Raw genomic sequence first — 22164 nt, 5'->3', positions numbered from 1 at the left:
TACCTACATTCGTTTGGTCGCCATTCAAGAATAAATTATATTTAGTAAAGTATAAAGTTACAATTTTATTTTGGTGGATCGGATTATGGGAACGGGGGTTTATGGGGGTAAAAATTTGTTTTTCTCATTTTTGACCCTCAAAACATAAAATGTCCTAATTTCCTTATAAACTATTTTGAAGAGCTTAAAAAATAGTATATTGAAGTGGTTTTACGGTTACTGGTTACAGAGGAAAAACCTGGGTCTTAAAAGGACAGTGGTGGTGGAGTTAGTAAATACCCCCGCCGCATCAAACCTGCCGACTAAGCGAATTTCCATTTGTCTGAATTGATTTTCAGTTAAATATATTTTAATAACATTAGGTTTAACGAGCACCTAGGTTTGCTGCTACAAGGAAACTAATAAAGTGTGTTTTTGAGTAAAATATTGATAGCTTAGTACAAAATAAATAAATTTGCCAAGTTTTATCAAAATATATTCATAAACAAGCAAACTACAACATTTGTCAATATTCTCCATAAGAATAACATGGGAATTTTAAATTTACAATTTTTTAAATTTTCTCCGTTACTAATAATCGAACAAAAATACTTTTATATACTAAATTATTTGTTTTTTTAAGCTCTTAAAAAAGGTCTGAAGAGAAATTGGGAAATTTTGTGTTTTGAGGGTCAAAAGTGAGAAAAACCTATTTTTACCCCATAAAACCCCCCGTAAAGCCCAGTTCCCATGGTCCGATCGTGCTGGTTCGCGAACTCATTCAAGTTTATCCCGCTTTACACCTTTAAACCAAATTTCATCAAAATCGGACAAAAATTACTCAAGTTATCGCGTTCACGGACGTATATATATATATATATATATATATATATATAAGTCTATATATATAAATATATACATATATAAAAATTTGAACGAATAGTGTTTTTGGCCTCTGGGAACATCAAAATGAAAAGTAAATCGGTCCCGGGTCTAGGTCTTACCTTGCCACCTACGGTAATAGCTACTTCCCTATAGGGAAATTCGCTAAAAAATGGGTTCCAAAAGTAACTTCCTTAGTATGGAACCATGATTCACTTCAAAGTTCAAAAGAAGACAAAACTGGAATTTTTATCATTTAATTAGATTACTCTTACTCTATATTAGGACGCACATTTGTTATGTTTGTTGATGGAGTAAAACTTAATTAATTAACAGTAAAAACTTTCTATAATCAACGTTTTAATGTATGATCAATTTTTTAAAACAAACCAACAAACTGAAAAAAATTTGTCAATAGTCAGAGTGGTGGGTGGCATCACTGCTGTCAACATTTTATTATCAGTTACAGTTTGTTGTTGTCACTGAGCTATAATAATATAACTGGAGTAACCACTCTGTGTTTTAAAAACGTACCTCTGATTTTGCTGGTTTTGTTTCAGAGTTTCGTTTTGTTAGGTTGGCCGGGTGATCGGGTTGGTGGGACTTGTCAAATTAGAGGCAAGATCAAGATGGCGTCATCCTGTTTTGTTGATACATTTGTAAACAAAACTCTGCCAACTCAACATTATGATTGAAATATAAGTTTATTTATTTATTTTACGAGCAAGAGCAACCCATTTTAACAAGATCATAAACCGATAGTCGTTATTTAATCAAATGCCATAGGGCTATTGGCCTAAACCAATATCTCCAAACCAGGAAATTTGACTAGCCTATTTTCACCACATAGCTTGAAAAGAGGTAAATAAGTTAGGTAGTATTTATATTTACTATCAAACAAAAACAATATATAATGTTTCAAATAACTTTAAATACAGAGGTTTTAACGTGCAATAACTTAAATAAATTGTTGATACAAGTCATAACCCCAAATAAATAGTTTGGTTAGGTTAGAATGAATTGGAATTATTTGACAGCATCCCACCAACCGATCACACGGCCAACCTAACAACACGAAACACCAAAAACAAACCAGCCAAAACTGTGGCACGTTTTTCTCCAACGTTTAACCAGAGAGTAGTGACTCCAGTTATAATCTATATCTCAATGGTTGTTGTTGGGCAAACCTGGTAAATAAATAGACAGACGACTACTTTAATGTCATTTTCTCTGTGATTAGGTTCAGTTCAGTGAACCGTCTTGACCAGTATTATTAAGTTTAATTTGTCGTGTAGTCTATTTCTTCCACAAGGTAAGTATTAAAAGGAATAATATAATAGTTTAAATTCTCAGTTAATAAATACTCCCTAACCTTACTTTAAGGTTAACAATTAATTAACTATACATTTTATTAAATCGGGTTTGCCTTTTTTATGTTAATGGATTTCAAATTCAAATAAGCCTACATGTCTTAAATGATTTAAAACAACTTACACTAAGTTATATCTTATTTTAGGTTTTAATACAGTTTCCAAAAGTTAAGATTGGCTCCAAAAATATAAAAAAATTAGCTTAATGCTAGGCCTTAATATCAGACAAAAACTTAGGCGTATGCCTCAGTTGGTTTCTCACATGGACTGGTAATTATAACTTACTGGGAATTATTTACAATCCATGTATGGTAACTTAATCCATACACATGTACAAAATTTTGCTTAATGTGGTGAGATAAGATTTCCGCTTAAGTTTTAGGCAGGAGGTGAAGTCTATGATTTGTTAGGATAACAGGAGGAGTTTAAGGAAGGGTCCCTATCATAAGGTCATACAGAGACTGCAGATTTTGGGCTAGGTTAGACAGTTTATGTATGCACTCCTCAACAAGATGATTCTAAGCTTAGACCTCTCTTAAACATCGAAACTTCGGAAATGTATTCTCTTATAAGATGTATTTAAGATAAATTTGTTGTAATGATTCTAAGTCAAACGATTCTTACAAGCACAACAAACTTACTTACCACCACAATCTCCACAATTCATTAGAAGTGGTAGGCCTACCTATATTATGCCTAAATTAAGTTTAAGGTGTTAGGCCTAGTGTCATAAGGTTTTAAGCAATGTGCATATAATGGTTAACAATAGTTCTTAACTGTTATTTAATTGTGAGCATTTATTGAAATGCCTCAATTTTGCTTAACTTATGTAATTCTCCTTAGAGGGTGTTAAGTTAATTTATTTACAGTCGTATTAATCTTGGATTGAAGATGGCGACAGTAGAAGGTGATATCAATCTTTGTTCCGTGTGTAATTCAATCGTAAATGATGAGCAAAATGCTATTCAGTGTGAAGGATTTTGTAAAACTTGGTATCATGCAGAATGTGTTCAAGTTTCAAATAGTGAGTATGACCAAATTACGGAATTAGCGGACAAAATTCGGTGGTACTGTGATCCCTGTGGAAAGAAGCTTGAAAGGTTGGTTACTTATGTTGTCGACATAGAAGATATAATCAATTTAAACTCAACAGTAAAAAGTCTTGTTCAGATTGTTAAGGGAATATCAACTGACAATTTACTTATTCAAAAGTCTCTCGAAAGTATTTCTGATAAAAATCTACAGCTTTCTTTTGAGATTTCTAACCTTAAATCAGAAATAATTCAGAATCATAAACATGCTGAGTCTTGTAATTCAAATCCAAACGTTGTAGAGGGTAAAACCTCTACCTCAAAGACCATCAAACCGACAATTCGATGCTCTGAGGACTCTCACTCTGTGGGCCATGGTGATGCTCCTAGCTCTTTGGATGTCCTTGACATTGATGCTGAAAAACTGTCCGCTACCTCTAAAAGCGGTGACAATACTGACAACGACAACTGCGATTATGACGAAGACGAAGCAGTAGCAGAAGCCTTTTCTAATTCTAAATCAAGTGATAAACGTCAATCTAGGTCAACTAATAAAGTACATAAAAAGTTGATAAACATAAATGACCCAAGTTCTGAGCACTACTTGAATGGGAGAGTGTTTAAAAATTCAAATTATGACTGGCAAACCGTGAATTACAAGAAGAGTCAATCTCAGTCGGCAAGTAGACCTAGGTCTGAGGGCAGGCCTAGGCTAGGGCCTCAAAGGGTAAGCAACTCTAGTCATTTGTCTGATAATAAAAGTCCCTTGGTTATTTCAAATAAGGGACAGCAATCTACCCAAACAAAAACTTATAGTGAAGCTCTAAAATCCTTAAAGCCTAGAACTGTTATACATGGGACTAGTAAAGGTAGTAACAGCAACCTGAAAGCTGCCAAAAGGTTATTTTGGCTTTTTGTCTCTGGACTAGAAACCTCAGTCAACTGTGAAGATATTAACTCTTTCCTGAAGATAGTCAAAGATGAACAATATGTATGTGAGAAAATTCAATCTCGCTACTCGAGCTACAATTCCTTTAAAGTGGGGGTTCCGATTGACATGTCCGAGGTCTTCCTTACACCAGATCTCTGGCCTGAAGGTTGTATTCTGGGAAAGTACCGAGCTCCTAGACTAAATAAGTACTCCACAAGTAAGCCTAATGACAATAGGTCTTTTTTAGTACAAACATCCAAACAGAACGGGCCGGTATAGAAGATATTTCTTTAAAATCAACTAATGCCCGAACCTCAGAAAATGAACCAAGTAATAATATTTTGATTGACATTTGTATCTTAAATATTAGGTCTTTGAAAAATAAATTAGGCCTACTAGAGTTAGTACTGCTGGAAAAACCGGCGGATATTGTCTGCATAAATGAACATTGGCTCCGTAAGGAAGAGATTAATTTTTATGTTCCTGAGGGTTTTGTACTGGCAGATTATTATGCTAGGCTCTCCTCCTTCGGGGGTTCAGCTATCTATGTAAAAAAAGACTTCTCATATGATTGTGTCAACATATCCAGGTATTGCCAAGATAGTGTCTGTGAGGGGGCTGCTATTAGACTTACCAATCTTAATATGGTGATCCTATGTGTCTACCGTACACCGGATGTGAACTTCAATATCTTTATTGAAAATATGGAACAACTTTTGCTCCATGTCACTAACAAATATATCAGTTCTGGCGAGTGCCTAATTCTAGCTGGTGACTTAAATGTAGACTTGCTTGAAAGTGATAGCTCTGAGTCTTTTGAACTTTTAAATTTACTAAGATCTTTTGATCTCTATCACACAAACAACAGGCCAACCCGTTTCAAGGCTTGCCTTGATAACATTTACACTAACCTTACACCTGAGCACTTTGAAGTTTCGCTACTGGGCCAGGATCGCATCTCGGATCATGCAGGTGTATGGACAAAGTTCAACTACTGTAATGGTAACAAAAGTAAAACTAACTATCATGTGAAGATACAAAAAAAAACTGTTCGCCTTCTCAGGGGTGATAGGCTTGGGAACTTCATAAACTATCTATCTCAATATGACTGGTCTAGCCTCTATAGACTAAGTGATGTAAATATTGCATTTTTGTTCTTTGTAAATATCTTGTCTACCTGTTTTAATGATATGTGTCCCTCAATAAACATTCTGCCCAGGAAAGTTGCTAGTAGACCTCAACAAAGTTCAGCGTCTAATAAATGGTTTACACCGCAATTACACCTAATGCGGAGGGTTTTACTTGCAATGTATGACAGATGGAAAAATACTAATAATATAGAAGATAAGTGTAGATATATTGAATTCAGAAAGATTTATAACAAGCAGATTGGTAATGAGAAAAAAGCTGCTAATGATAATCTTATAAAGACTGCTAAAAACAAATGTAAAATGGCCTGGAAGGTTATCAGAAGTGAATCTGGGTTTGTCACAACAAAAAAAGAAATACCAATTCCCCCAGATAGTTTAAATAACTATTTTGTAAATGTTTCCACTACGGTTAAAGCTGCTCAATTGAACTCTGATTTAGACGGAAGTGACGTTAACCACTGCAATCTACTGGAAAACTTTAATAAGCCTTTACCCGATTCCTGCTTCAGATGGAAACCTGTGGATAACAAGACGGTCTCCAAAGTTCTTTCAGGTCTAAGCAATTCAAAAAGTGAAGATATTTTCGGCCTGTCCAATTATGTAATCAAATCTACTGGTGACTCTATTATCAACCCCTTGACCTTCTTAATTAACTTAGTTCTCTCTCAAGGCATTTTCCCAGACTGTCTGAAGATGACCAATGTGACCCCAGTTTTCAAGAAAGGTGACAGAATGAAACCGGAATGCTACCGTCCTATTGCTATTGTACCAATATTAGGTAAGATTATAGAATCATGTCTGTTTTTACAACTTTATAATTTTTTTAATGTAAATAACTTGCTTTACAAACATCAATATGGGTTTCGTCCCCATCACAACACAGTTCTTGCATTGGAAGCCGTTGTTAACGAAATTGTAAATAGCTTTGAAAATAAACATGTGGTAGCCTCCAACCTAATTGACCTAACAAAGGCCTTTGACTGTATTACGTTTCAAATATTATATGATAAGTTAGCTTTTTATGGTGTAAGAAATAGTGAGTTGAATCTTATAAAATCTTATTTATCTAATCGTAAGCAGAGGGTTGTTGTTGAAAACAAATGTTCTACTTTTCTTGATGTATCAGCAGGTGTTCCGCAAGGTTCCGTTCTCGGACCTTTTTTGTATCTTATATATGTAAATGACTTGTATTGTAATGTTCCAACCTTTTCAGTATTTTATGCGGACGACACAACATTAATGTGTTCTGATTTGGAATTTGATAATGTAAAACAGAACTTGTCTCAAGCTCTTACTTGTGCCAAATCTTGGTTCAAAGCCAACAACTTAATTATAAATGAAGAAAAGACTGAATTGATCTATTTCTCTCTCAAGCAAGTTCCTGATTATGTAAGTAGTGATGTTAAACTTTTGGGGTTCACTTTAGATTCCAAGTTAAGCTGGAAACCACATATTCTTAATTTGTGTAAAAAACTGTCTCGTGTGGTTGGCTTGTTACGTAAACTTAAATTGTCTGTAAACCTGGATACTTTGATTACCACTTATTATGGTCTATTTCATTCACTCATTAGTTATGGCATCCGTCTCTGGGGAAATTCCCCCCATGTAACCAAAGTTTTTCGATGGCAGAGAAAAGCCATCAGAGTACTTGCTAACCTTGCCTCTAGAGGTTGTTGTAGAGCTAGTTTTGTAGAGCTAAACATTATGACTGTGCCTTCTTTGTATATTTTTAGTAACCTCCTCCATGTAAAACAAAACATCAACTCATTTTCTACACAAGCTTCTTGTCATGTACACTTAACCAGAAATAGAAATGATCTGTCCACCCCCCATGTTAGGCTAAGTAAAACCTTGAATTGTCATTTGTATCAACAGTTGCAGTTATACAATAAGTTACCACTAGAATTAAGAAATCTCAATTATGTCAAATTTAAGTCAGCCATCTCTGTACTCCTTAAAGCAAATGCCTTTTTCTCTACCAAAGATTTTTTAGATTGTAAAACTTTTGTTTAATGTTTACAAAACGATGATTGTATTATAGTTTAAATTGTATTGACCTTTCCTATTGCAATGTATATTGTTTAACGGAATAAAGAATTGTCTATTGTCTATTGTCTATTGTCTATTGGATGTTCAAGATACGTTAAACTAAAAAACCTCGTAACTTTATATACCGTAACTTACCTACCTAAGTTATATAGAAATCCAAGCTTGGCAAAGCTATTATTCAGTTTCAATGAGTTTTTATTGATATTTGTCTTGAACAGTTTTATTAATGAACACCAAAATCATACTAAAATACTTGTTTTACCCTTAAGTACGTTTAAATGATCATTCTGGTAAACAGAGCTACCTACCACCAGTCATAGAAAATTTACATCTAATAGCGAATTTCCCAATTAAGGAATAAGCTACCCAGGACCAATTTACTTTTTCGTTTTGATGTTCTTAGAGGCCAAAACACCTTCCATTCAAATTCACTTGTGTATATATATATGTCCGTTAGCACGATAACTCAAGTAAAAATGATCCGATTTTGATGAAATTTGGTACAAACATCTAAACCGATGTTTATTCTAACTATTTCACAAACCAGCATTGTCGGACTATGGAAATGGGGGTTTTATGGGGTTAAAATTGTTTTTTTAATTGTTGACCCTAAAAATATAAAATTTCACAATTTCTTTCCAAACCATTTTTTTTTGCCATTCTTATGGAGAATAAGTACCGGTAAACGCTTAGTTTCCTTATCTATGGATATATTTTGATCTAACTTGTTCTTGTTGAACTTTTTTATTTTAAAACTAAGTTATTAACAGATAGTAAAAAAAACACACACACACACACTTTATTCACAGTAACTTACTCCCTCCCTGTTGCAGCAAACCTAGGTACTCATTAAACCTAATGTTAGGCCTACCGTATTCAAATAGATTAATGTGAAATTCAAATCACGCAAATAGAAATTCGCTTAGTCTGTAGGTTTGCTGTGGCGGGGGTTATTTTAGATTTAATTTGTAATTTTATTTTTTTATTAATTTTATGTTTTTTGTATTTTAATGTTTATTGAATTCAGCTGTTATTTGCTTTGAGGATATTTCAGGAATAATTTGCTAATGCCCCAGGAATAGGCTTACAATAAATTTCCAAACCCTTTGATTGTTATAGCAAAATAGAAGATGGACCGTAGATTATAGCACTGTATAGTACAAGTTTGTAGACAACTGCAATAACGTATGGCTTACGTTTTATTCATGCAATTAGCCTGATTACAATTTAAGTGTAATTTAGACATTTATTTGTCTGTTTTATTATTATCCTTAGACCTACTTTTTATTTTATTTTTTAATTTTGTTCGTGATATTTTTTCTTTTACAAAAATATCCACTGACCTTTAAAAATCCAAATTTATAATAACAATTTGAAAATGAACTGCCACTTTAAAAATCCTAGTTTAAATTATTCGAAATTTAAAAACTAGGTAGTTTATGAAAAAAAACAAGGTCCTACTTCTTTCAGTCAATTAACTAATCAAATTCAAAATCACTAACTTCTAACTATAAACAAATTCAAAATTATTAACTTTGTTTATAAATTATATTTTACGATATTTGACTTGAAATCAAATAGAAAATAATTGAACAGTTAAATTGAAATCCATAAAAAACCATCAGTGTGTTTTGGTAAATAAAGATATGTAAATTCCTAAAATTTCCATTTTTGAAATTAAATGCCAAAATGGTGCCAAAAGGTTATATACCAAAATCGTAACACTATTTAAATTTAAATAGAACTTATATGTTACTAAACTATTGAAACAAATTTTGAAACTGCTACAATTTAATAATTATTTTATAATTGTTTTATTTTCATAACAAAAACTAACTATAGAACAGCATTACCAGCTAAATTCTTACTTTTAATTATTTTATTTTAAATTGAATGAAATAATTAAAAGTAAGAATTTGGCTGATGCAGTTCTAATTATTAATTAGCTATTTTATTCATTGTCATTGATTTTTTTTAAACTTTCTTTTTTATTTATGAGAAAACTTGATATCGGATAAAATTAATGACACGTGGTCAAACTTTTCCTTATCATTAAACGATGATTAACCTTTAGTCTCCTACTGTTAGTAGTCCAAGAGAAGGCTAAATTTAATACATTGCATCTTTGATGAGCCAACAGCTGTCAAGGTCGATTACTCTGATCAAAGATTACATGTAATCTTTGCTCTGATCAATTCTGTTTTGGTTTATTAAGTTGCAGCTAACCTAAGTGTCCAGACATCATGAACGGTATGATTTATATTAACTTTATCAAACTGTGATTTTACTTGAGTTAAGACTCGTAAATAGTTTAGCAACTTGTAAATATTTTTAATTATTTTATAAGACATAGTTGATTACAAAATAAACTAAACTGAATTGTATCAATAGTTAAAATTGCTTTTAAGGCAGACAAATAAAACCAAAATTGGAGTCGTTAACGTTATATATTAAGCATATTCTCTTGGTAGATGTGTCATGGGTCAAGAAGTAAATTTTAATGTTAGTACCGTCCGGTGTCTCTAAGGGCGTGTTTTTGTTTACAATTTGTTCTTGTTATTTTAGGTATTTTGAAACTAGTTCAGACAAATAATACAACGATAATTATAAACAATAGCACATCCACTGGTTTTATAACCACAAAGTAAAGGACCAATCTTAAAATGTACCATAAAAAAAGAGAAACTAAATTTTGTTGACACTAGCACTCCGGTTCACCACATGAACCAGACATAAAAAAAACAGCTTAAGATTTTATAATGGGATGAGAAGTCTATTTTTGTTAATTAGTCCATGACATTATGTTCAGTTGAATACATTCAGATTTCAAAAAATTCCTTTAGGTGAGGCACAAAAGATAAGTAGACTCTCGCTCATCCGGACTAATGTGGCAGACGTCCGGTCTGGATTACTATAAATCCGGACTATTGAGAGTCAAGCAAATACAGTACTGTATATTTTACCTATGTGTTATCCTAGTTTTTGACCATCCAAGGTAGTCTTGGTCCTGTTAAGACCAGATAATCGGACTTATACTGTACTGTGCCACTAAAAAAATCACGATTGCCTATCCGGACTAGCGGGAGTCCGGACAAGGCTGATCCGGATGAGCGAGAGTCTACTGTAGTTTGAAGTATGTAGGCATAAGCTCCTTTAATACAAGGCTGGTGTGTGTCAACGTCGGCCAGCTTATTGACTTGATTATACAACAGTGCCTTGGTGATAGCAGTAGTAAACGTGTAAACATAAACATTGCACAGCTGCTCTATTATGAGCAACAGCTGTTTCAGTAGGCCAAAACTGCAACGTTGCCACTTTTATCTTGCTGCAACCATGTATTAGAGGAGGCTAAGCTGTAGGCAGTACCATTGATTATGTGTACTAAAGTGTATATTATTAGTTAATGGTAGTATGTAAGACATAATTTTGGATGTTTTAGGGATTTTGATGTTTAATGGATTTAACTTTTTATCATAATAAAAATTAAAAAAAAAACTGTCATAAGTGTTTTGTATTTTAACTCTTTTTTTATGCGTAAAATACTTTATTCAGAAACACTGTATGAAATAAATATTGTGTTTCCTAAATTAAACTTGTTATTTTACAGACATGTCTGGTGGAGAGGCTCAAAGAGAACCTCTCATAGCAGTCATAGATGAAGGGACCAAAACCATCAGATTTGTGGTAAGTATGATAATACTTGTAAGACTTTATTCTTTCTCAATAAACTCCATTCATTGTTATGTATTTCCTAAGCCTTGAGGGACAATATAAAATTTCTGTTGGCCTATCAACTTTATTTCACTTATCGTTTACAGTTTTAGCTACATTATGATGCCAGTGACATATAGTGGTCAAGCTAAAGCTTCACTCATCTAGTAAATCTACAGAACCTAGAAAAATCAGACATTGTAAAATAAATAATAGGCTAATTCTCATGTGAAAGGGTTGGTGACTTGATAGAGTATTTTATCGTAGTTTAGTTTTCTCACAGTATAATTCAACAATGACATGTTGTATACCCTGTTTATTTTCCATCGCATTAAATATTTATTTTCCAGATAGAAATTGTATTGTTTAACCCCTTTGTTACCTAAACCTTCTGTTTCCAGGTGTTCTCCTCACAGACCAAGAAGGAGCTGGTGTCGCACAAGCTAGATGTGGTACAGAAGTGTCCTCAGGAAGGTTGGGCCGAGGAGGATCCTCAGGAGATACTATCGGCTATACAGCAATGTATAGAGCATGTGACGGATGTCATGCCTAGCATGGGGCTGCGGGTGAGCGACATAGCGGCCCTCGGCATCACCAATCAGCGAGAGACCACGGTCGTCTGGGACAGCGAGACTGGCGAGCCGCTTTACAATGCTATCTGTAAGTGGACTTGTACAATTGACAGTTCAATTATCAATCATCAATTGTTTGAGACAGCAACCCACTCTTGGATGCATGTTTCAAGCTGAATTGAAATACAAATTGAATATTGATTAAAGTGAGTTGATCTGTGTAGCATTGTTACTGACTCAGACCAGCTGATTATTAGTCAGAATCATGTGTTAAAATCGCAATGACCAAGAATAGCTAAGCCCAGTTTTTAACTAGCAAAAGTAACTGGCTTTTCTCAGGATTAAACCGGCATCCTGTGATTATTAGGCGAGCAGCATAACTGCTTGGCAACTCAGGCGATGTGTTCAGTGCTGTCAGCGACAGTAAGACATTCTACATTTTGTACAAGATAAATTAGATAATATTTACTTGTGCCAGAGTGGGGTTTTTCCCATTTAGGTAAGCCTCCTATCCTAACAAAAATCCTTAAAACTCAATTCCTTGCGCTTATGTCACATTCATAAACCCTAGGTTGCTAAGGTGCTACAATAAACTGTTAATCTTATGTTACAGTGTGGTCAGACATCAGGACTGCTGTGACTGTTGACCACATACTAGCCAAGCTGCAGGACAACAACAAGAACTACTTTGTTCCGTCGTGTGGTCTGCCTGTGTCTCCGTACTTCAGCGCAGTCAAGTTGCGATGGCTGATAGACACTATTCCTGCTGTTCGCAAGGCCATTAGCGAAGGACGATGCCTCTTTGGAACAATAGACACTTGGATCACTTGGGTTTGTTGTTGAAAAGTGTTTACGTTTATGTTTGTGTTTGTATGGAAAGACAAGCAGCACGTCCCTCTCTAACTGCCATCCCTCGTGTAGATTATTGTCGATTAATTAATAAGTCACAGTGAACCTCCATACTTTGTATGAGAAACGATAGAATTTTTTTCAGCTAAAACTTTTTCCGTTGAAGTTTAGAGTTTGGAAATTGGACAAGTTTTCTTTCCAATCAAGTTATCCAGTTTTTGTTGCTTTTCCATTTGTAAGCCTCTTGTTGTGTAACTGTCTAATTCAGATTTATGGATTATTCAATTACTGAAAGAACATGAAAATAAATATGTCTAATGACAATTAATACACAATTATAATAATATATTCACACTTGTACTGTTGACTCACAAGACGGTAAATACATATAAAAGATGGTTTCGATTTGACCAATCATCCAATCGAAAATCTATCATTTTACCATATATTTTATATTTACTTACCGTCTTGTGAGTCAACATTATAAGTGTAAATATATTACAAGTGTCATTAGAAGTACTTTAATGTACTTTCAGTAAATTTAATAACACGTACGATGCTGATCAAGAAGTCATTTTTAGATTATTCGATTGTCTTACAGGTACCTTTGTGTTAGAATTATCTAAGTTTCACCGTATTATATTAAGTAATCTTATAACAATTGTAACAGATGACTACATAGTTAATCTGCCTACAGTAGCTAATTCAATAACGCTCGTCTTTCCTCATATTGGACTTCCTCTTTCATAATTTTACAAGGCCTATCTTATCATTGTTAGCTTTGTAGTCGATAGTTTGTCCACACATGTCATCATGTTATGTAAATAAATACGACTTTGTCACAAGCCTGTAGGTTTTTGACAATCATTTCCTTATAATCTAAGTTCATAGTATCACAAGTATTTTTAGTTTTATCAGAAATACGTTTCATTAACTAATCAAAGTTAGTTTTAACATAACTGTCAATAGAGAGATAAAATTACAAAAATGAGTTTGGGGAAAATCATTGAATTATGTCAAGTTTGAGTTTAAGCAGAATATTTTCCACCAGGTAAAGCTAAACTAACTTGTGTTCAACTAGTGACATAGGAGGAAACCATTGAGTTAGTTTGGAGGACTGTTTAAGATCTCTCTGAATTACTGTTAGGTAATTTGTTTAATTAATTTGATCTACAGATGATAATTTAATATTTTAGTTCTCGAAAGTAGGTTTGTGATGGCTTGAAACTGAACCTAGTGGCCCTTGATTATTGGGATTTTGCTAAAGAAACAATTAATTAGTCTAAGTAACAAGGCTACACATTATTCTAACATGCCTTGAATTAATTACTGATTCACAAGCTTATCACTAAAGATTTATAGTCTTTGTTACGACTAAAGCTTTGACATATAACTAGGAGTCTATTAAGGAATGCGTGTTGTTGATTGTTGCAGAACCTAACTAGAAACAACGGCGAAGCGCTTCACATCACTGATGTTACCAATGCTTCAAGGACAATGTTGATGAATCTGGACACACTTGACTGGGATCCATTGACTTGCAAGTAAGAAATTTTATAATTTACCACAAAACAATATTAACATTATTTTTTTAATTTATACTCTCATCAACCTATATAGTAGTTCATATGAGGCAATACTTCATGTTTACAATTCTAGATTTACCCTTTTTTGTCCTAAGACACTTAAAACAAAAAATGCTTAAAATAAAAATTTGATCCAACGTCATCGACTCCAGCTGATTTTTATTTCCTAGGGGAAAAAGAGCTACTTAGGACCAAATCAAACACTATACAACATGTTTTTAGGTTAGGTTAAATCCAAGCGTTAAACGAAATGGAAAACGCTGCACCAGCTGATCGTAATCTTTGTATCTTTAAGTGTTTCCAACTTATTATTAAACGTACTTTTAATACGTGCCTAATAAAATCACACTGTTTGGTTGGAATACTGGAGAGTGGCAAAGAAAAATTAGTGCGGCAAAAGTAAGTAAATGCAGCAATTAGCTACTTTGCGTCCTATAATCAGTACAAGGAAGCTCACTTTGTCAGGTAACTGTAGAAATAAATTAATAGTGTGGTGTTAACTGTATGGTTTTGAACCCTGTTCCTGCATTTAAATGTTCATTTTATTACAGACTTTTAAACATTCCAATGGAAATCCTCCCGAAGATTTGTAGTTCTTCCGAAATATATGGAAAAATTGCCTTAGGACCATTAAAAGGCATTCCTATTGCTGGGGTAAGGATAATACATGATTTTTCTCATTATGTTCTTTTCTGAATTGTTACCTTTTTTCAAACATAAGAAAGAAAATTAAGGTTGAATGCATTTTCAGGGAATAGGAACTTAATTCCTAAACTAGATGAGTAATTACTATGAACAAATGGCTCTTCTATTAGTTTAGAGTTCAAAGAACAAAATTTAGTTGATAGCAATAATTTCTGTAACATTAGCAGAATTAAATTGTTATGTATGATCAATTTGAGTGAGGTGTAATTTATATTTATAACGAGGTTGTTGTGATTCCATCATAGTAACTACCATGCACGTGACATCACGAAAATACCATACATGTTGTATTAGACAGGGAGAGATTTAGATAAATTTAAAAAGTCTTGGTCCTGTGTGATTTCTTTGTTGATTTTTCCTCGTTGGAAAAACAACTCAAAGTTCAGAGATATTCAACTTGTATAAAACTTATACACTTCTCAAATTGTGTTGTTCTCACAGTTAAATGTTATCTTCAGCAAAAAAAATTGAGTTGATTGCTAATCTACTGATTTGTAGTTCCGGAATTTTGAGAAAAAGACGGTTTTGATTAAAATTAGTATTTTATGGTCCTCATAATTCTAAATAGCTACTTCCCTATAGGGAAATTCGCTAACAAAATTAGGCGCTTACCCTGTCGCGTCTCCGCTGTCTGGTCTTCTGCTCCGGCGTCGTCACCAAGATTGTAGCTCAGCGTAGATGTCGACCTTCACCTTGTAACGGGTTATTAGGGAGTCTTTTAATAATACGCACAAATGCAATAAACTTGTATATTAACTGTTCAATGGGCTCACAAAAGATTTAACATTGACAAAATGAGTTAATCGAAACAACGTAAAAGTATTTACTGAACAGACGCAGCATGCGTGTTGCCTGTTGCGCATCTCCCTCTCAACTGACTCTCGATCACGACTGCCCTTACTAGTGTTCATGCGCACTTTGACCTACGCGCAAAAAAATAGTTCCAAACTCTTTTAATAATTTTAAAATCTATATTGGATATTTTAGGCCCGTCACAACCCATGATAAAAGATGTTGAGAAGCTAATGGGAGAAAGTATGTGTCAGATTGCTATTTATTTTTTATAAGTTAATATTTTCTCACATATATTTTTTTGTTCTTTTTCTAGATTCTTGGTAACCAGCACTCAGCACTCGTTGGTCAACGCTGTTTACAGATTGGACAAGCAAAGAACACATACAGAAGTGGCTGCTTTTTACTCTACAACACTGGAAACAAGGCAGGTTACTGTATGGTGATAGGCAATTAAGTTAAGTTATTCTCCTGTTATGCATCATAATTCATAATAGAACTGAACGAAATTGTACCTACTGGAGTATTTTCCTAATGATGGTATTTAGAATAACAAAAACGGTAGTTATATATGTTAAAACACAGGTATGCAACTATAGATTTCACCAAAATCCTCATAAAAAAGTTTTTTGATGGTTTTAAATTAATAGTCAAGGCTAAAGAATAAAGATACAGCTGTTCTTAGTCCGTAACATGTATTACACACTCATCTTTGTCTGAAAATACGCACCTTGGTGAGTCGGAACTGTGAAAATCCAATTAAATCTTGTAATGTCCCTATTTTCCTGAATTAACCAAAATTGGTGAAACCATATTTTATTTCAATCAAATCTCTCCACAGAAGGTGCACTCGACTCACGGCCTGCTGACAACAGTCTCCTACCAGCTGGGGCCGGACAGCCCTGCCACATATGCACTGGAAGGGTCTGTAGCAGTCGCAGGTACAGCGCTCCGCTTCCTCCGAGACAATCTGAACCTCATGAAGGACGTGTCCGAGTCAGAGGCTCTAGCGAAGGAGGTGCTGTCTGCAGGGGACGTCTACTTCGTACCTGCCTTCTCCGGCCTGTACGCTCCGTACTGGAGGAAAGACGCTAGAGGGTGAGTTCAATCAACAATTGAGCAAATATTCCACTTTTGCGTTGTAGACAGTTGACTAGTTAGCATAGCTTTTATGAACACATTAAAGAAAGGAAACTGTTAAAAGTTTAATGTCCAAAAATTGTCAACGACTACCTGGCCAACATTGCAACTGAAAAAACTCTATACTCAAACTTCCCTTAGTTGAAAATGGTGTGCTATGATTTTGTGAATAAAACAGGCTGTTTCAAAAGGAACAGATATTACATGTCACTACTATCAATAGATCAAAGAGTAAAGTTTCATTGTTTTATCAGCTGATCACTTGTTGTGTTACCAAACATAACACATCATAAGCAACATAAGCAACATGGTAACGAAGCCTATACCTTGCACAACAAAATTTAATTTATTTTCATTACAGTCTTACAAGTAGAAAAATTACGACAATTTTACTGGAATTTGCAAAAAGTTAATACAATGTAAGCACAACATAAGCTGTCGCAAACATCAATAAGTTAAGTAACTACCTTGGCACAAACAAATTCAAGAATGACACAGGAAATTCATGGAAACTGGTTGTGTGTGCAAGAAAACAAGCACTAGACAACCTGAACAACTGAAGAAAATGTCTGAAAAGGTAATGAAAAGAAACAACATTTGGTGTAAAAAAAACAACTTATCAGCTGACACAACAATGAAACTTCATCCTTGGTCCTATCCAATACTAATAATACTTGGTCGATTAGTAGGTTTCAAGTAACAAATTGATTAAATCTGCTCTTACATTTTGAAACGCCCCTTATTACACCATATATTTTCCCATTCCAATAAGCCTGCCGTCCTAACAAAATTCTTTAAGCCAAGTAATTTAGCTTGTAAGGCTCAGTGGTAATCAAAACTGAGTGAAATATTTTGTTGACAGTATAATCTGCGGTCTGACCCAGTTCACCACCAAGAACCACATCATCAGAGCTGCACTTGAGGCCATCTGTTTCCAGACCAGGGACATCTTGGAGGCCATGCACAAGGATTGTGGAGTACCACTTACCAAGCTACAGGCTGATGGCAAACTCACTTGCAACAGGCTGCTGATGCAACTGCAGGCTGACATTTGCGGCATTCCTGTCGGTTAGTATTCCACTTTAGTTTGTTTCATATAAATTATGTTTTGTGGAGCGTAGGGCTTAGGTTTTTAGATTTTTGTCAGGATTGTCGGCTTACCTGTTTGGTAAAGAATCCAATCTGGCACAGAATCTCAAAAAACACTATACATTAAATTAGAGTATTTCACTGTCAGTGCCAAATTAGGAGAGGTTTGCGTTGGGAAAGTCTTTCAAATATAATGGTGGTCAGAAAGTTTAATAAAATATCTGCATTTTTACAACTAAAAGAACATTTTACTATTTTATTACCTCATTTGATCGCAGTAAAGTCTATATCAATTAACAACTAGCTGAGTGGTTATAGTACTCGCCTAACCAAAGGTAGCCAAATCGATCCTGAAAAAAACTCAGTAGCTTTTGATGGTTTCAAAATGGACCCAGCTGTCTCTGATCATTGGGCTTTAAATAAAAATGATCCTGGTTAATGAAACAGCTGATCTTAGTCAGTAACAAAGCTACAAAGATCAATTATAATATGATTTGAGTTTTTGACTATCCGAGATACACTCAGTTCACCTTACTTTGGTAATTGATCCTCCACTTTATATAAACAAAAGTTAAAATATTTCTGATAGCTTTTTCAACCAAGGATGATTGGAACTAAGAGAGTTGTCTGTAGGTTCAATAGCTTTGCCAATGAACAATGACAGGGCAATATTTATAAGCTACAGTATAAAATGTGTTTAAGCGAGTGTGGCATACATAATCTTGATGTGTGGTATAACAGTACTGTCGAGTGCTGATGATGTTACATCACTTGGTGTTGCACTGATGGCCGGTCACGCCAAGGGCATCGAACTATGGGATCTCACCAAGGAAGAGGACAGTCCTGACTACATCGGTGATACGTTCCTACCTGCGGCATCCACTCCAGGTAAGGCAATTGTTGTCTTTACTTTCAGTAGAGGAAATAGAACGATTTAGCTACCTGAGAAAATGAATTGAAATAAAGGGTCTATTACTGTATACAGTATTTCTTATACATTACATGTACGAATGATGTCATCGTTGGTTGTATTTTTAACAGTATCTTCATTGTATTATATTGCTCAGTTTGTTGGTTTTAAATTTCATTTTTAATTCTATAAGTTAGTTTAGTATTGCAGAACAATTCACCCCAATTTCTGCTGGTCAGTTGCTAACTCTGGGGTTGCTGTACTCTAGTACAGCTAGCATTATTAATAACGTAATAATTAATAATTTCTCTACCATCTGCAGAACGCAACCTGAGATACACCAAGTGGAAGATGGCTGTTCAAAGAAGTCTTGGGTGGGCAGCGACCAAGAAATCAGAAGCTATGACAGGTATGTTTATTGTACTTTAGGTATATGCTGAACTAGTTTGTTTGATATGTTAACGCCTTTGGCAGTTATCATATTCATGTAGGAGAACGGATATCTCTTGTTGTGTTGTTTGATCAATATAAACATCACTAAGTTATAATTTAATTTGTCCAAACCCAGATTTAGTTGTCTTACAGGACTACAATTGTAGATTTTCTCTGAGAAAAGCTGGTGACAACCATATTTTCCAAGACACATGAAAACCCTATACACGGCTTACTATCCTCTTCTGATTTTACTAAAACTAAAAGCTATTCGATTTGTCTTGATTGAAACGTTTGTGTATTCAACAGCAATCAGTAACTGACATCAGCTGTTTGTTGGTGACTCAATCTAACAAAGTCCATTATCATACTGAAACTGGTCACAGCTTAACATGGGAATGGGTCTACTTGTATCAATATTCAAGGCATAAAATTGTTTTGTAAAATTCGGGTTAAGCTGAGTCAGAATTTGAGTTTGTGAATTTGTTAAAAGGTGAGATAGACTTGCAATAAAGTGGTAAATCAGATCTGTAAAGCAAAGGCAGCGATATTTTGGGTTCAAATCCTGGTGCTGCTAAAAAAAATAGCACAGTTCATTCTTGTATCGCACACGCTAACCCTTAGCTTTGCTTGACACGTTCCATCAGCCCATTTGCACAAGAAAAATCCATGTAAAAAAATATTGCCTACCTCACAAAAGAATTATAATTGAATAAATCATATGTAAAATAAGGCCTAAATACAGAGAAAACATTCAGTGGTGTCTAGAACTAGTCCTGGTGTCTAGGACCCTTGCCCTCATGTACTAAAACACTCACGGTGTAAGACCCTGTTCCATGTGCAATAGGAATTTCCGCACAGTGCTTGCTGTGCAGGCTCTTCCTTCTTGTTACAAGTATATGTGTGGCACAACATACCAGAGCTGAAAGCACAAAAATTGGTCCCATAAGAGTGTTTCCTCTGTACCTTACTGTGAATAAGCACAGTTCATTCTTGTATTGCACAAGCTAACCCTTAGATTTTTTTGACACGTTCCATGCACATTGCACAGGGATATAAAGCCCATTTGGACAAGAAAATTCTACATAAAAAATTATCAACAACATCATAGAAGGGTTGTGATTAGTAATACATTTTTGTTCAACAGATGAGCGCTTCAGACTGCTTGCCTCCATACCTCCGGCCATGTTCCTGCTTGCGTCTTTCTCCATGTTGGCTCTCTCACATCTTGTTCCTTCATGATAGCTTGCACGTTACACAATACAACTGTTCAGCTGATTCCAGTAGTGCAATAATACCGGTTTAGTACTTAATTCAAATCATATCCATTAAGGTACGTTTACAAAAACAAACTCCCCTTTGGTACTAGGTAAACAGCTTTAAGATATTTTCCAAGGTTGGTTTTGGAAAACATAATGTTAGAAGTGCCAAAAATGAAAAGGTTTATGTTATTTGTTACTGTTGTAGATATCTTAGGTTAATAAACTATAACCTATAAAAAGGATTTTAGTTACTGCTTGGCACCAACCAATTTTTTGGCACCATTTTTGTTATGGGTGAATACAAAAATGAGCAAGCATGTTTTGGCTAAGAAAGCTCTCCAATTCAAAGACAGTTCTCACCTGAAAAATCCTTCAATGGTTTTTAGACAGAAAACCCCACAAGAATTATTGTAGTGATTGAAGTGATGAACTTCTGTTGTAGAAGTTTGGGTGCAAAGTCCATAATATGAATCATCGATGATGACAAATACCTATGTAATAGCTATTACACAATGGTTCAGAGTTTATTATAGATCCACCTATCACAAATAAAAAAGATAAAGGAAAATCTGTCCGTGCGTTGGAGATCACTTCCATGAATACCCACGAATCTATGCTTTTGTTATAACATTTTTTCTATATGATCAATCTATGTACTTATTTTGTAATGAAGTTTGTGCAATATGATTTAACATTATTTCAATTCAAGGGGTAATATTTATTTAGTAATATTAGCAATTAGTATCATACTAATTATAGTCAAAATAGGTAAGAATCAGGGTAAAATAGGTTATAGTGATTTAGTTGTAGTAATGTGTACAACAATGGTGAAGGGCTTAAAACCCCTTAAACGCTTTAACCGTTAACTCAATTTGTGATTTTCTGCTATGAGTCATAAAAAGTAAAGTTTTCTTTAAATAAATAATGGACTGTATATCATTTTTTATAAATACTTGTTTCTATGAAATTACATACAAGAATCAATATACTGCAACTTCACAGTGTTTGATTAATGTTTACGGTTTATCTGCCAGTTAGATTACATGATAAACAATATGGACTTCAATTATCAATTCTTGATTGATTTACTTTGCTAATTGCTGTAAAAGTTCAAGAAACTGTTTCCATTTCTAAATCAGAACAGTATTATTTGTAGGTATACTCAACCCTTTATAAACAGTCTGTTGCATTTATAGAGCTCAAAACTTTGATACAGTATTATTTGTTCTTTTCACAAAACGTTTGTATATATTGAGATGTACAACTGAATTGTTCATTTTTATATCTGTGACGGCAACCGTTAAAATAAATGTTGTTATTTTTATTGTTACAAATTGTTGTTATTGTCAACCTTTAAGCCTGCTGTCATATTAGCCATAATTGACGACTATGTCTGTTTGATTTTATTTGAATTATGAAAGCGTAGCTCAAATAAAATGGCATGGAATGTCCTGCAACCCAAGCTTAGAACTACTACACTAAGAATGACTGTTTCATGTATAACTGTTCATAAGATCACTGCCGTTACCTTTTTATTTAATTCTGTTTAACTTTTGAGTTAGAGTTAAGGTATGAAATTAAAACAGAAAGATACTAAATTAATTACTTTTATAAATAGTGGTTTTTGCTCTGAGATTTCTACTAAAGAATACACCTTTAGAAGGATTCCTTACCAAATTGTGTGAACAAAAAGATAGCCAACAGTGCTCTAGCGTATTGTGCA

At 34.2% G+C, this 22164-nt stretch overlaps 1 protein-coding gene across 2 annotated transcripts; it reads left to right on the top strand.

Moving 5' to 3' along the window:
- The first annotated feature begins 2054 nt into the window (after nucleotides 1-2054).
- On the top strand, nucleotides 2055-21775 carry LOC128981954 (glycerol kinase-like). 2 transcript variants are annotated; one of them, XM_054400956.1, is made up of 12 exons: nucleotides 2055-2173; nucleotides 11001-11077; nucleotides 11506-11764; nucleotides 12290-12507; nucleotides 13960-14069; nucleotides 14663-14765; nucleotides 15925-16035; nucleotides 16450-16706; nucleotides 17611-17816; nucleotides 18579-18725; nucleotides 19070-19156; nucleotides 20327-21775. In XM_054400956.1, exons 2-12 carry the CDS (start codon nucleotides 11003-11005, stop codon nucleotides 20419-20421), a joined length of 1668 nt encoding a protein of 555 aa, XP_054256931.1. In that variant the 5' UTR covers nucleotides 2055-2173; nucleotides 11001-11002; the 3' UTR covers nucleotides 20422-21775. The 2 variants fall into 2 exon arrangements, with proteins under 2 accessions (XP_054256931.1, XP_054256930.1); XM_054400955.1 differs by lacking the exon at nucleotides 2055-2173 and adding an exon at nucleotides 9584-9643.
- The last annotated feature ends 389 nt before the right edge of the window (nucleotides 21776-22164 follow it).

This window comes from Macrosteles quadrilineatus, unplaced genomic scaffold (assembly GCF_028750875.1).
Source record: "Macrosteles quadrilineatus isolate MER2022 unplaced genomic scaffold, UCM_ALF_1.0 Scaffold_60__1_contigs__length_738512, whole genome shotgun sequence".
Classification (NCBI taxonomy): domain Eukaryota; kingdom Metazoa; phylum Arthropoda; class Insecta; order Hemiptera; family Cicadellidae; genus Macrosteles; species Macrosteles quadrilineatus.
This window is presented reverse-complemented; position numbering and strand designations above follow the sequence as displayed.